At 27.3% G+C, this 17,040-nt stretch overlaps 1 protein-coding gene across 1 annotated transcript in view; it reads right to left on the bottom strand.

Annotated features, from left to right (window-relative positions):
* Positions 1-17,040, bottom strand: part of LOC108724582 (uncharacterized) — a 46,507-nt gene that overhangs the window by 1,765 nt on the left and 27,702 nt on the right. Inside the window, 27 exon segments of the mRNA XM_018451015.1 lie at positions 2,205-2,405; positions 2,676-2,754; positions 2,831-2,989; positions 3,310-3,477; positions 3,890-4,566; positions 4,656-4,912; positions 5,232-5,388; positions 5,626-5,809; positions 5,920-6,219; positions 6,346-6,504; positions 6,738-7,261; positions 7,676-7,754; positions 7,834-7,983; positions 8,283-8,453; positions 8,671-8,852; positions 9,008-9,291; positions 9,462-9,832; positions 10,245-10,483; positions 10,747-11,227; positions 11,549-11,710; positions 12,896-13,489; positions 13,753-13,905; positions 14,270-14,437; positions 14,756-14,943; positions 15,199-15,479; positions 16,069-16,445; positions 16,914-17,040. The exon segment at positions 16,914-17,040 is cut by the window's right edge and continues 20 nt beyond it. Coding sequence (XP_018306517.1) covers positions 2,205-2,405; positions 2,676-2,754; positions 2,831-2,989; positions 3,310-3,477; positions 3,890-4,566; positions 4,656-4,912; positions 5,232-5,388; positions 5,626-5,809; positions 5,920-6,219; positions 6,346-6,504; positions 6,738-7,261; positions 7,676-7,754; positions 7,834-7,983; positions 8,283-8,453; positions 8,671-8,852; positions 9,008-9,291; positions 9,462-9,832; positions 10,245-10,483; positions 10,747-11,227; positions 11,549-11,710; positions 12,896-13,489; positions 13,753-13,905; positions 14,270-14,437; positions 14,756-14,943; positions 15,199-15,479; positions 16,069-16,445; positions 16,914-17,040 — 6,872 coding nt within the window.

The following is a 17,040-nucleotide window of genomic DNA, read 5'->3' on the forward strand; positions in this document are numbered from 1 at the left end:
AAAAACCATATCAGCATATTCACTATTAGAATACGTACGCGGCATATTGCAAAAGACAAAATTCATCTACTGTTAAAGGCTTTCAAAGAGCGACTGACAAATTCATAACAGAAAGTGGAAAATGTAATCAAATATGTCGGTGCTAGATATGGCAAGAAATGTAAACATTTTTTTTCGATTTCTCTGAAACGGAGCAAAAACGAGCATATGTCTATAGGACTTTTTTTCTTAGTTTTTTACTCCTCTACACGCTCCCGAAGTTTTGCCATTTAATTTGGAAACACCCTGTATATATACATATATATATATATTTGTATGTTACTGTCACAAAAAGCCTAAAAGTGAAGCAAAACGTTAATTAGAAAAATCAATTAATCCTGTGTAGTTAGGAGAAGATAAAAACTTATTATTATAGTTTAAATTGTTATGGATTTTGTTTAAGATCAAATTATATTTTATTTGTGAGAATTTCATATAACATAAATATTTTATCATTTCCAGTTTTGGAAATTCATTTTCAATATCAGCTATGAATGCCATCTTATCATCGGTAGCAGGAAATATAAATACAAAATACGAACTCAAAGATGTAAGTTAGGGAAAAAATAATATAATAAGTTATGAGAGAGAGAGAGAGAGAGGAATGATAATGTGGATATATATTGAAAGTAATTTAAAATAAGTTTAAAAATAATTTAAATAGGAAAAGTAATGTTAGTTTTGTCTTTTGATAAATTCGACAAATGGATTGGTGATTCATTTGTCGAATATATCCAGTTTCCATAAAAATCTTATTATTTTTTCGAGGAAAAATAAATTTGCAATATACTTATTTTTTATATTATTTTCTAGCTGACAGACTTTGTAAAAGAACATTTGGATGAATTTAGTAACGCTACAAGAACTCTGCACCAAGTAATAGAAAATGCGGAATCTAACATAAGATGGTTCGATAAGTATCATGTGAAGATTTATAATTGGTTACAGAGAAATATTATATAATCGATAGACGTATCCTTAGAATATTAAATGTCAAAGTAGACTCTACACAAAGAATGTTTATCGCCGGACCTCTCTGTATAATTATTGTTAAGTATATTTACGCAAACGACCACAATATTTGCGAGGTTACAGTACAAATTCTCGTCTTATGACGATTGATTCATATAATAGTAATGAGATACAATCGAGTGTGAAAAAAGATAAAGAAGGTCGATAGGCCAAATGAATAAAATTGTCACAATGCTTACAATTAAAACGATTTTAAGTATCAGTAAGAAAAATTGTATTTATATAAATTTATTTTTGATCGATATGATTTTGATTTAAAATAAACTTGATTTAAAATATTAATTTAAGATAAAGTACAATGAAAGAACTTGCAAGCGATATATAATTATACTGAGAATTCATAACGTCGGGCATTTTATGTACGTAATCAATATCCGCGGAATGGAATGCGGCAATTCTAACATCTAAAATAATATAGAATTCAAATTAACCAAGAAATTTTTAGCTGATGAAAAAAATAATTTCGTGACATTTTTCGTACGTTACATTCATCTATGTTAATACGAAAAAACAAAAAGCGTGAATATCAAGGAGTGTGTATTGTTCATTTGTATAAACAATTTTTATAATTGAATTTTGTCACGAGTTAAAGTTGTCAATTGCACACAGAGAAAAAGATTTGTTTGGACTCGAAAATTCTATTTATATTTGTTTCATTGAAGCAAATTTAATTTTAAATGGAACATATTTTGTTTAGTCAACAAAATTTAGTTTTAATGAAAGTAATCACATTCTTAATTTAAACATCCATTTGGTTGGACTATTCCAATGCATAAATTTGTTTGATTTAAAGAAATCTTTTCTCTGTATGGGTTGTACTTTGTAATATTAAAGAATCTTTTAATAAATAGTACATCATTGTTATTTTTATGTCATTTTATATTTATTCACTTAATTATAAAGTTTGATTAAAAATACAATTTTTTTGCATTAAATACACTAAAATATTATATAAATAACATATAACTTCACTATTCCTAGCTTTAAAAAATCAAATCATTAAATAAAAAAACATAGATTAAGAATACATTTTTTTTATTATGCGTGATAAAAATTCTAAAGAGCAATCTTTGTCTTCTGTTCAATTTAATTTCTTAGTAATAATTTAAAAGGTACGATATTAAAGCAATGACAGTCATAAGAGTGACGTTTAGTAATTTTAACCTGGTAGAACTATTTGAGTCTCCTTCAGAACTGATTATTAATTTCCTAATTTTGTCACCGTTATTTTGGAACCAGAATGAGTTAGTTTCCACAATATTAAGAGCAGAAACTAATCTCGATCTGATGATTGAAGGATACTGATCTTTATTATGCTCAATAAAGTATACCATCTAGAAAAAAAGAAGAATATATCACTATTATTTAATCTATTACTAAATGAAATTATCTAATTTATAACTGTCGTACTTTTATGTAATTAAATAATAATAATAAGTAATATAACGCTGTGTATATAGAATATTTTAATATTGTAATATATATACTGATAAGCAATTTAATTAATATAAAAAAAATCTTTAATTAAAAGTTTTTCTTTTTAGAATTAAACTCTTTCGACTTGTCACTTTCAATTCTTTAAATAAGAATTTTGAATTATATACCTGATTATATTGATCCTGATTCGATACATACGATGCCACATTAGTAAATATATCTGCAATATCATCCCACTTTCCGAAACTGTAATAAAAACGTACAAGCATAAGAATTTTCTTACTACAATTGCAATTGATAGCGCTGTTGTAATGATACTTACTATTGGTATAGTTTTTCGATATTTGTTATTAAAAAGTCAATGGTAACATTTACTCCTACTGGACCTGCGCTGTACACGGAAGTAAACACCGCTGAAACATCTTGTCGACGAATGGTGGCATTTGCAGGATTGTATTCTTCAATGGCTTTTCCTAAGTAACTATTAAACAAATTGCTCGTGAATCAAATAATTATATAATCGCTCAGGGATCAAAATAATTAGGAAGATTATTATGATTGTTATAATTCTAGCGAGTTTTACAAAAAAGACATAGATTTACTTTTATTATCATAAATATATTTACTAACAAGAGTTAAAAAATAATTTTTTAAGCTTTCAAGCTAATTTTTTAAATAAATTATTTCAAGCATTATAAGAGTGGTAAAATTAAATTAACATTTTAAAATTATATTTGTGAATAAAATTTTTTTTTGGAGTAAGTCATGTTGTTGTTGCATTCTTTATGTTTGGAAACTTACTTTTGGAGCACAGTCTTATTTGTCGAGCATCCGAGTGCATTTATAATGATCTTTTTCTCTGTTTGAAAATTCGCCTGTAGATATTGAGTCCACAGGAATTCCCAATCATCTGTACTTCCTTTTTTTATTGCGGTGCAATAAACAGCTGGTCGTGCATTACGTGGAATTCTATGAATAAGAAAACTTTAAATGAAAATTATAAATTTTACAATAAAGTAAACTATAATTTAATTTTATAATTAAGTTCATAGATGCATTGATAATTTAATTCTCTATTAGATTTGTTAGTCTCTACATATTCATTTAAACTCTAAAAATATAAAAATTTATAATTCTAATCGTTTCTAGAATTTCTTTTATATTATAATTTCCCAAGATAATTTTAAGTCAAAATTTTCATTTCTAATATGTATATGTACAATTTTCAATTATGTTTCGAAATTTTTAAAATAAAAATTTCTGATTTTTATATGAACCAAGATAATTGATGAAGACATGTGAAAAGTATGTCAGATATTTAGGATTAAAACAAATGTTAAAATGTAATAATTATTATCAAAATTTATTATTAAAATCTTACCCTTCGGAACTATTACGCCAAGTCGCAAATAGGTCTACAGATTTTTGTATACATTCTGTTTTATTTAACTTGCAAGCCCATTGAAGAATCATTTCCCGATTTAACTTATTTAAAAAACTATCGTCATCGCGTTCACTGAATCCTACATTATTGTATATTTTAGACAATAATTTCAAAACGTATTTATTTAGATCCTCTTGGAAATTCTTTTTCTCATTTAGATTCTCTGGTTGTTCAAATCTTCTATAGATATATGATAGACCGTTGAAAAATGCTTTCCAGGGTAAGTGATTCGTCTCGTTTTCCAAATATGCCAATGCTTTTATCAGTAGATCGTATTCCACGTAATTAGCGCGAGCCAAGTTGAAGAGATCATCTATAATTTGTGCACGGTTCAAGACATGAATATCTTCGAAACTTTTACTATTTAGCTTGTCAATTAACGTATGCCATGAGGAGTTATCATAATTAACACGATAGAAGCCAGTTTGTTTGTAATTCACGATGAACCAATCGTTAATAGAATTAATAAGTATATTCTGAGGTTCTGATCCTAGCCATATTTTGTTTGTTAAAGATACATCAGAGTATGTTTGCAGGTCGGATGAAACGAATATATCAATTGGTATCCAATAAGATTCATTGCTAGAGGTATTTCTATTTATCAAAAATCGACCCTATAACACGTTAAATTAAGTTATATAATTATAGAAATAGATGTGAGAAAATGCTAGACAAGAGCTTAATAAAAACTATATAATGTTACCTGAGAAAGCTTTAATATGTTATTAGTTAATGTAGCATTCACAACGGGATATCCTGATTGATTTGTCCAAGAATTCATGAGTTCCTCGATGCTTGCGTTTCTATTGCCAATTGGTATCGATACAAATGACTCGAAACTTTCCCATAAATCTGTAGGACGTGCTGTAAGATACTTTCGTTTCGTTAAATAATCACGGAGTGCCAATATGTGAGCTTCTTCGCCGAATGCGTTAAACATCATTCGTAAGACACTAGCGGCTAAAATATAAAAAAAATGTATATAAATATTAAAGTATTTAAAAGGATGTTAAGTTTTGAATATCATACATGTACATACCTATATAAAGTACTTAATTTAATAATAAAGTATTTCATAATTGAAAAACAAAATTGTTATGATAATTTAATTGCTTTCGGAATAATAAATTTATAATAATAGTAAATTTTCAAATAACAATTATACATAATAAGTTACATAACAACAATTTTATATTTTGTATAAGTGTGTATATGTTTAATATTATAAATTACGTATTTTAATTATTACAATTTTTATATGATATAATATCATACATACATTTTTCGTAAGTGACGTAGTCAAAAATACCAGCTATTTCTTCCGGTGTTTGAACAGGATTTGTCATTGGATGTGTTGAAATCGTAGCATCTTGTGACAGAGCAGAATGCATCTCGTAAACTACGAATTGATCCATGAAGTTGTAGTCTGGGAATATCTAAGAAGATAGAAATTATTATTACTATTTAAAAATTATTTGTTACTTATATATTGTTATTTATAATATTTTGGTTAATTATATTATTAAAAAAATTCGATTTTATAGTAAACAGACACGTTTTTTTTTAAATTTGAGAAAATTTTAAAAGTAAAAGAAAATTAAATGTTAGTTGATTTCTCTTGAATTTTCAAAGAAAAATGATTTGTTGTATTTCAAATATAAAATATTACGTACTTGATCAGATGTAACGGACTCGAAATATTGCGCGAAACCTTCGTTAAGCCAAATATAATCCCACCAGTCGCAAGTAACGAGATCTCCAAACCACATATGAGTAAGTTCGTGCGCTATTACGGTAATTATATATTTTTGATATGTAGCTGTAGTTTCTTCTTTATCATAGAAAAGTCCATATTCGCTGATAAAAAAATCAGATTATTTATACAGTATAAGAAATTAGCTAAATAAAATTTAAATTTGAATAGATAACCTATTTTAATAATTATTAAGAAAAAATAATATTATTACCGGAAAGTAGCAAGGCCCCAGTTTTCCATTGCGCCCATAGAGAAATCTGGAATTCCTATTAAGTCCAGCTTAGGTAAAGCATAATCAATATCCGTAATATTTTGCAATACGTCAATAACTTTCATGCCGATATCTCGAGCGTATTCGCCATATGCCGCGACTTCCGGTCTACCCCATACATTGAGAGTTACGTTTTCTGGTTCAACCGCTGGTTTAAATTCAGAGACAACAAATGCAACTAGGTATGTTGACATACTAACATTGGTAGTGATGAATGTATCCCACATATAACTATCGTTCCTAAGTAACAAATAATTATAATAATATAAAGCTGTTGATTTAGGTATTTTTTATACTTGAAAATTATACTGCGAAGTATGTAGTAGGAGCAAAAAGTTTGTTAAATGTATTGCTATTTATACTTACTTTGGATCTTTAGTTTCTGTTAATGGCATATTACTTAGCGAGCTGTAATTATTTGGCCTTTGAATGTTAATTGTGAAATTTGATTTAAACGCTGGTTCGTCGAAACAGGGGAAAGCTTGTCTAGCATATGTAGGCTCAAACTGTGTTGTAGCCAGCCAACTGTAAAAAAAATTAACAAATCAATATTAAAAACTAGTATAATATTAATTATAAATATTGTTACTTCTGCGCACTAACATTTATATTAAGTCATAGGTAATAACAGTTCAATTAAAAAGTTAAAAAGTAAGATTACAAAACGCTTCAATTTTTTCAAAATAAATTATATCAGATATATATGTCTGTATTAATTATTTATTATTGTATATTATAATAATAGATGTTATACTTACTGTTGCACTCCGTCATTGTCGAAATATGAACTACGATAAAATCCAGTCATTTCGTCATTAAGAATTCCGTTAAATTGGATTTTTGCTATTATCTTCTCATTTGTATGTACGTAGTTGGATAAATATATTCTTAGTTGTTGCGGGATATGTTTCGTCGTATAATTTTGTACTTTTATTTCTGAATCATTTCTGAAGACTTCGACATTTAAGATGTTGAGTTTGTGAGCATTGAGAGCTATCAAAGTAGTATTTTCCTGAACTGTCATATGTATTTCCACTTTCCCTGTGAAGGTGCCTTCTTCCATGTAAGGTATGAGAGATATATTATATAGGTTTGGATTGAGCGTTTTCGGCAAGCGGTACGTATTGTTGGCATTCGAAAATAGAGTGTCCAATGCTTCAAAAATTACTGGAACTTTTCTTTCATACCAATCGAATTCATTTTTCGCCGTTGTCAAATAAGAACCGACAGATTTTTCGAATTTTGGTTCTCTTTTAACCAACCAGTCGAGTAATATTTGGTACTACGAGTAAAAGAAACAAATTGTATTGAATAGATTAGTTGATTAGTTATGAAGAATTCTTTTAAACTATATTTTACTAAGAATTTGTCTTATATATAAAGAACATATTTGATAAAATTAATATAAAAATTGTATAACAGAGGAAAATTTTATATTTAATATATATTTCGACGAGTTTAAAGAATCGATATTTTGGACGAAAATTTAAATAAAGCTTTATTAATTATAAATATTTTATTTTATTTTATTATTAAATTTATTAAATATTAAATTTAATAAAAGTATGTCATGTATATATAGAAAAATTATTAATTATATTGTTCCTTATATAAAAATCTTTTAGAATTTGATATAGATATTTTTTTTGCAATTTTGATTAAATAAAATTAAGTTAAAAATGACATGATAAATTACCTGATTGTAGAGATCGTAAGTAGATAATCTGCTTGCCAAAGCGTTCACTATATTTGCGATCTTTGTATAATCATTGAAACTATAAACACACACACAAACGGTATGTTATTGTATTGCAGCATTAGAATTTTAATAATTGCATAAAGTTATTTACTTACTTTCGGTGCAGTATATCATCGTAATATGTTTCAATTACTTTTATGACAACTTCAACGCCAACTAAACTCGCATCGTAAACGCTTGAGAATACTTTTGCACTATCTTGATATCGTATTTGTGAGTCCTCCGTAGCTGCCTCCCGTAATAACCTTTATTTAATATAAGGAATAAATAAATTTGTTATCATTAATGCAGTTAGTCTATCATTACAATTTTTTAAAAAATCCTTTAATAAAGTGTATATTATTCGTAAAGTCAATAGAATGGCATCATGAATATAAATATTAGCAAATTTACCGAATAAGTATCCTTGTAATTTTCATATATGCTATTATTATATTTTATAAAATAATTAATAAGTGTATTGATATATATATATTTTACGGATGCCCATTCAATTATTTTTTACGATACAGACAATAAAAAGGATATAATTATGTATACTTACGTTTCTAAAACATCTTTATTTTCTGAACAAGCCAATGAATTAAGAATTACAAGTTTGTCTGTGATCACATTGCTATTTATATACTCATTCCAGAGAAAAGTGTAATTATTATTTGTCTTATCCATTTTCATGGCTGTACAATAAACAACATCGCGGTAATTTGGCGGTATTCTGTAAGAAAATCGATAATTTAAATATGTATAATAATTATTAGATATGATATTATATATATATATCTTTTCTATTTATATCTTTATATTTTTATATATTATATTTTTTACGTAATTATACGTGAGAATTGTGTACTATAGAACAACTTTATAACTTTCTAACTATATATAGAACTAAAAAAGAAAAGGAATATATTTTAATTTGTTTTTAGAGTCACATTTCTGAACGTTGTTTCTGTTCGAAATATTTTGCAGCGTGCAATTTACAATCAGCTATATCTAATTTACAAGCCCATTTACGAATGTGTATTCTTAATATCTTAGTGAGATTGTCATCGCTCGTGTCATCTTCAAAGCCAAATCGGTCGTAAAGTTGTTTTATTAACGATGTTAAACATTCCTGGAAGAATCATATATATTAATTTTTCTCTGTGAAATTGTTTACAAAAATTCTTGTAAAAATAAACGTAAAAGAAACTGAACAACGATTCGAAAGCTTAAAATAGATTTACAGCTTAAAGTAAAATTTAATTTATATAACTATAACATACGTACTTTATATATGCCTTCAATATCGCGTCCTGCAAAACGATTGTTTAAGTAAGGCAGATTATTGAAGAACGCACGCCAAGGGAAATAATTATTTTCTCTTTCCAAATACATTATAGCAGATATAACAGTTGTGTAATCAATATAGTCTGCTCTTGCAAGGTTCATAAGATCATCAATTAATGCTGCGCGATTGATTTCGTGAATTGTCTGGTTTTGGATGTCCTGGTTTTTAAGATAATCAATCAGCTTCATCCAATATTGTTTGTTATAATTGACACGGTAAAAACCTAAAACCAAATGTAAATATTTATAAATACAAAAATCTCAAAATAGCGAATATCATGGAAGACCGAATAATGATGCAGATGCATACATTAAAAATTATTAAATATCAAAATTTTTATATTTGTCAGTCTTTTTGGTTTGTGCTAGTTTCTAATTTGATTTGTATAATTACCTGATTGCTGATTGTTGAATATTAAAAGTGATTCTGATGGTAAGTCGGATGGTTTTTTTATTTTTGTCACTTTTTTCGTCAACCAAAATTTCGGTGTGGTATTAAAATAGTCTGAACTATTCTCAATTAATGCCCATGTAATTGGGATGTGCCATATAGTATCATCAAAAGTATTCTCATGCTCTTTAGGGACGAAACGTTCTTGTTCCATAATTATAACATTCTTTTTAACGAAGACATTAACGATGGGATAGCCAGATTGAGTTGTCCATGTGTCTAAGATAACTTTGACATCGTCTTTTAGTCCTTTCTCATCTATTTTTAGTTGAAGTGATTCATACAAGTGGTCCGGTGTGGCAAAGTTATATTTTCTAAGAAATATTAATTAAAAAGTGATTTATTCTTTCTGACAAAAATATCCGTTTAAAAAATACAATTTTAAACTGTTATATCTTAAGTATTAAATTTGTTTTCTTGATAAAATTTAACTACATATATATTAAAAACCTATTCAATTAATTTAAAATTTCTTTTGTACCGTAATAATGTTTAAATTTAGCAAGTAATATGTTCATGCAAATAATTAGAGATATGATAATATTAATTACATTTTACAATTTCTAAACAAACATTTATTTAACTATATTTATCCATGACTGAAACATGATAGTTAACGTACAACAATTAATTTAGTGAACGTTTGACAATTATCAATTAAAAATGGAAAACCTTCAATTTGTTAATAAAAATATTTATAATAAGAAAGATATTATCGTTATATACCGTTTATTAAGATAGTCAATCAATGCATCATTGAACACGTCAGTTCCATATGTTTTTTCGACCATTCTCAATATGCTACCACCTTTGTTATAAGTGATTGTGTCAAATATACTTTGAATTTCACTATTAGTTGTTACATCGTGACTCATGGGATGTGTAGAGGAAGAACTGTCTGCTTTGAAAGCAGAATGTACTTGGTCAACCACAAATTGCGATTCCAACGTTTCGTCATTAAACGCCTGGAATGCAAATAATAAATTTATTATTTAAAGAAACATTTACTTAAGTAATGCGCAATATATTTATTTTGATATTTATTTCATTATTATACTAAAATATAGAAAGATATGTATATGTACAGAAGAGTGTAATTGTCGTATTTGCAGTCTAAAAAAATTGTAAAAATTTTTTTAATTCTTAGAAAAATTCTATATGTATTAAAGATTTAAATTTCAAGTGTAATCATAAATTGGCATTACAGCGGAGTGTATTAATTACGTACACGAGCGGGAGCGTGATATTCGAAGTATCTAGCAAATCCCTCGTTCAACCACACATACTTCCACCATAGAGGGCTAACCAAATTTCCGAACCATTGATGGGAGATTTCATGAGCAATCACGTTTCTGATATCTTGTTTGTTTGTGATCGGCGAGTGATTTTCGTCATATAACATACTCGTTTCCCTGTATGTTAAAAGGCCCCAATTCTCCATTGCGCCTGCTCCGAAATCGGGCAGCGCAGCCATATAGAGTTTTGAAAGTGGATATGTTTGATTGTATGTAATTTCGAAGAAGTTCATCAATTGAGGAATTACAGATAAAGCGTAGTCGGTTTGATTGATGGCGTTGGGACGTGCGTATACAGCTAATTTAGTTTCATTACTTTGTCCAGATTTAAACTCAAAATCAGAAACGAGAACTGCCACTAAATATGTCGACATCGGTACTGATTCGAAGAAGGTATATGTTGTACGACCATCGCTGCAACAATTTTTTAAGAATTCATTTTAATTTTTATGTTTCAATGGGATTTATAACAGTCAAATAATTTTGTTTGATATTCAAAACACACACAACATATTTAAAACACCCTTTTGTATCAAGAGATATTAATATTAACATTTTATTAATATTTTGTTATAATATCAGATTTTATTCTCTTTCTTATTAGAGATAAGAAAAAATAATAATGACATAATATCAAAATAAAATGTGTGTGTATGTATTTGTAATTAATTATACAAAGTTGTAAGAAAGAGATCCAATTAAAAAAATTCTTTTTAAGAAATACATTATGCATACATTATGTTGATCTTCTGTTGTGCCATATTACTGATAGGTTTGTAACCATCGTTTCCTAACACGGTAACTTGAATAGTGAAGTTCGCTTTCATCGCTGGTTCATCAAAGCAAGGGAACATTTTTCTGGCGTTAACAGGTTCCAAGTGCGAGGCTGCAAGCCATCTAGTACATCAAACATTTAACATTTGATTTTTAATGTAAAAATTTTAGTCGGTGTAACTCCGATATATACGCCGCACCTAACAAAAACTTAATTTATCAAGCATTATTTACTATCATTAAGGTAAATGAACTATACCGGTAAAAATTTTGTACTGTCCATAGAGGTGGAATATATGACTACTCATAGGTAGACTATATGGCTCATGAAAAATTTACAAATAATGCTTAGAAATGAGACGTAAAATGACACAATAACTTATAAAATGTGTTTACAAAGTTTTATCAAGGAACAAGAATGATAAATATGTATATAAAATAATTATTATTATAATATTTTGCATATATTACAAGTGTTACGATATGAGGTACATGATTCATGTAATATCGTAATGCATCTACTGCATTTAATACACGAAATTCAATCCGCGTACTTTATATGCTTTGAGCAAATCCTGTCCGCTAAAAATGCCGTACATTTCAAACAAATAAAATATACAAGATATTAAGATGAACAAAGAATATAAAAGCTAAAAATTTGTAATTTGCTATACTCTATTCTTTACTGTCTCTCTACACTTATATACCAAATAACTATTATAATATCTGTAATAATCATTTTATATGAGTTATGATATATGATTGCGCTACTTACTACATTGACAAATCGATTCAACTAACAGTATAATTTCATTAATATTAACAATAAAGATAAATTAAAGATAAATTAAAATCGTAACAGAATACTAATATAATATGAAAGCATGTAACAGAGTGGTTCTGTACAAATTACCCTCACTCCTATTTTTTCTGACTTTTGCGGTGTAAATCTTCGCGCAGCGTAAATACCGGAGTTATCTTATAAATAAAAAGAAAATAAGCTATAAAAAAAATATTTCTTTACATTTCTTGTCTCCTCTAATTTTTTAAATCTATTTGGTGAAAATGATAACTTAAAATTTAAAATAATTGTTGTTAAGGCGTTATTGTAAAATTATCATTAACATGAAATAAATTATAATAAATAATTATAATAAATAAATTATAGTAAATATATTAGTTTTTTAGAAATTTTTCTCAGCATTTTTATAAAAACGCGAATTTCTTAAAATAGAAATGATATTCAAGAAAATATTTAATGTTAACTTGCTTGAATTGAATAAATAATATAATAATGTTCAACATTACCTAGTTCCTTTTTCACTCATGTAAGAACTTTTGTAAAAGCCACGAAGCTCAGCATTCAAATAACCTGTGTATTTGATTTTGATATTCAATTTCGTTCCATTAGTTAGTTCGTTTGTGAGATATATCACGTAGAAGTCATATCGATTTATGAATTTTGTCGTTAAGATGTCCACTTCTGTCTGATTGGCTTTCACGATTACTTCGTGAGGTTCAATTTCCGACAAGTGTAAAATAATCTGATTGGTTGGTTGCGTAACGTCGGCTTTGATTATCACCTTTCCATCGAAGGTAAAATTGCTATTGAGATGAGGCGTAAGGGAAATGAAGTAATATTTAGGACTTATATGGTTGGGTAAGCGAAATGCTAAGTTGTCGTATGTTTGCAGCCATTGAGTTATAGATGCCGAATAGGAGTTATACCAGTCTAATTCATATTTAGCGACCTTTAAGGAGTACTCCAGAGATTTTTGGATCGACACAAAGTCCGTTTTGTGATCGTTTATGAATTTTTCGAATTTTTTCACTAAATTTTCGGTAGAGAAACGCTGCGATGCTCCATTGAGGATTGTGGCTATTGTACTCTGTCCTCCGTAGCTAAAAGGTTACATGTTTATAAATCAAAGCAGAAATGATTTTTTTTATACATCTGTCGATATCGTTTAAATAACATTTTATAAAGCCCAAAATAACTTGAAAAAATATATTTTATAGAGTACGTTATGTGTAATATGCATTTTAATATACAGGTGCATTATTAATACCTCGCGTTTATTTATGCGACTAAAATATTACTTGTATTCTATTTTTCTTTATGAATTAATATTGTATAAAATTACTGCATTATAAAGATAACTTACTATTCTTCCATTTGTTGGTGATATTTTTCAACAAAGTCAAGAACATATTCTGCGCCAAGCAGGCCTGAGTTATAAACGGCTGTAAAGACGCTTGTACTGTCCTGTTTGCGAATTCGGCTGGTATCATAATTGGTAATGGCAGAGTTTAAATATCTACACGAAAATAATAGAAATTAATTTTGGAAAAAAATATTATATAGCATACATACAATATTTGCTTAAACTTTATCGTAGTGCTATTTTCTTCTATCGGAATTACAACTACGACTATACAAGCCAAATTAGCGCTAGCAAGAATTATTAAAAAATTTAAATTATTTGCATATTATTAATGTAAACATTTTTAATTATATCAATTAATTGGAAAATTTAAGCTATTCCTAGATAGCTTATTATCTTCAATAAATGTCACTATAAGATTTTATTATTAAGAGATTATTTTGCTATTTTGAACAGTAGTACTTTTATACATTAAGCGGTAGTTCAATCACGTTTCAGCGTATATTTCAAGTCTTACTTTTCCAAAATGGTGGTATTCTGACTGTATCCCAAAGCCTTTAAGATCACCATTTGATCGGTCGAACAATTGGAATTAACATACTCCTTCCATAAAAATTCCCAGTCTTCAGAAGTTCCATGTCTTATGGCTACGTAATACGCTGTGGGCCTTTCGTTCGGTTTGATACTATTAAATATTAAACAATTTGACATTAATTAAATTATAATAATTAAAATAATTAAAATAAATTATAATAAAATTGTTTTTAAAGAGAGATTTATAAGTTTTTTTTAAGAATATATACACGTAAAAATTGGAATATTTCAACTTTTTATGAGATAGGTAGCAAAAAGTTTATGTATATATATATATAAAACATACACACACACACACATCTTATAAAGATACTAGAGGCTACATGAATATTAAATTTTACTATATTTTATTTTATGTCATATGTGTACACTATGGAGATCTCAGTAAAAATGACAGAATATTTCTTACCGGGCAGTAGCATTTTCTTTCCAGTTTTTATATTTCTCTGTGTAATGGTTTACACAGTCGTCATCGTCAAACTTACAGAGCCAATTATTCACGTCTTGTCGTAACAAAACTGTCAATCTGTCATCATTTTCCTTATCCTCATATCCTAGTTTAGCGTTTATATCATTGATAAGAGATAAGATATATATCTAGAAAAGAAATATAAAATAAATATTGTTATAAAATAATATATAAAATAGATTTATTTTTTACTTGAATGTATACAAATATCTTAGAATTCTAATGTATTTAAATAATTTTATGAAAAAAAAATGTTAATTGCAAATTATTAAAAAAATTTATATGACAGACAATGTAATAGTTAAGGATTTCCGTTATAATTGAGATAAGTTTGTTTGTTTAATTATGTACAAATTAGTGTTGTGTAATTAACAAAAATAAACCTTGAAAAAGGAGTGTTGAAGATCGTATCCTGTAAATCGCTTATTTAGGTATTCGAAACCATTAAATGCTGCTTTAAAAGGTAGATAATTAGTTTCCCTTTTAAGATAAGACAATCCTTTGAGAATCGTTTCATAATTTAGATATTTTGCTCTACCCAGATTTAATAGATCGTCTACAATGCCGGCTCTATTTAATACATGAATTTCATCCAGGGTGCCGTTTTCCAAGACATTGAAAATGTTTTGCCACCCACGGCTGTCATAATTTACACGATAAAAACCTGTGATAAAAATATCAAAATTAATGTTTAAATAATTTTTATATAAAATGTTCATGTAAGTTTTCTTAGAACTTATAACGTTAATCCTTAATATTCGTGATGATTTTCCGATCCTTTACTAGACACGTTGCGTCGTTCGTGTCCCGGATTAATTTCATCACTTTTATAAGTATACAAAAATTATTAAGTGATTTTTTCATATACCATAACATCTTTAAAAAATATTTCAATAGGCATGTATATTAAAAAAAAATGTTATATAAATGTTATAACTTGTATGTAAATATTGTAATTACTTGTTGCTCCTAATATTTCAAACAAAAGAAATGCGTAGGACACAAATGACCCAATTGTGTTGATTAAGATTTAAATTCTAAAAGTTTTTGTTTAATATTTTTAACATACAAAGTTATTTTGTTAAAATATTTTTTTTTCTAATATAATACGTTCTAGCAATTGATAACAATTTAATAATTAACATACAATAATAGTATAACTGTCTAATAAAATAATATGAATTAGATATTACTATTCACATATGGTTTTATATGTTATTCTTATGCAGTTAAAAACACTATTCTATACTAACCCGATGATTGAATGTTGAATATAATCCAGTCTTTCGGATTAATTTCGTAATTAGCGGTGGTTCTTTTGGCAGACATCCAGTATTTTGGAATCGTGTTATCGAAATCTGGATCTGTTTGTGTAGTAAACGTGAGTGGAACAAACCAAGTGATATCCGTAGAAGTCTCATTCAAATTTCTCAGAAGAAAGCGTTCTTGAGTAATATTCAGTACACCGTTGTCATTCATAGCGATTGTTACAACAGGGTGTCCGGCTTTTGTAGTCCAAGAATCCATTATTGTTTTCACATCAATGTTTAATCTTGGATCTGTTTGGTCATTTATTTGATCCTTTACTGCTTCCCATAAAGAGTCTGGATAACCCAATCCTTCCTCTTTACTAAAAGATGTATTATGTTTGTAATAGTATAACCTCTCAAACGCATTAAAGGGAAGAGACATAGATTTTATGAGATATTAATGATTTAAAATAATTTTAATCTGTACAATATGTAATCGAGTAGTAATAAATCAATTTCTTGCGTAATCAACTAATATATGGTATATTTTATAATAAAATTAATAATAATTTAATAATAAAGATTAATAATAAATATTAATTTAATAATAAAAGCAATAATTTAAAAGTTTTATTATATATTTAATTAAAATAATACATAAATTGTGATATCAATAAAAATTAATCTAATCTCTTTTTTTAATTATATTTTGTTGAATTAGTTGTTCCTACAAGCTATTTCTAATTCGATAAATTATATAGTTTTCAATAAATATCTTAAAATCAAATATCTTTTAATGAATTAATTAATTTTTATAAAATACAATTATAATTTATTGTAATATTTACTTCTTTTGTATATAGCTACGTAATGCTTCTTCAAAAATTTCGTTTCCGAATACGAGGCTCATCATACGTAGAATACTGGCTCCTTTGTAATAGGTAATAGTATCTCCCACTTCTTCGATTTGCGATG

The sequence above is a fragment of the Mycetomoellerius zeteki genome, unplaced genomic scaffold (assembly GCF_001594055.1).
Source record: "Mycetomoellerius zeteki isolate Tzet28-1 unplaced genomic scaffold, Tzet1.0 scaffold31, whole genome shotgun sequence".
Taxonomy (NCBI): domain Eukaryota; kingdom Metazoa; phylum Arthropoda; class Insecta; order Hymenoptera; family Formicidae; genus Mycetomoellerius; species Mycetomoellerius zeteki.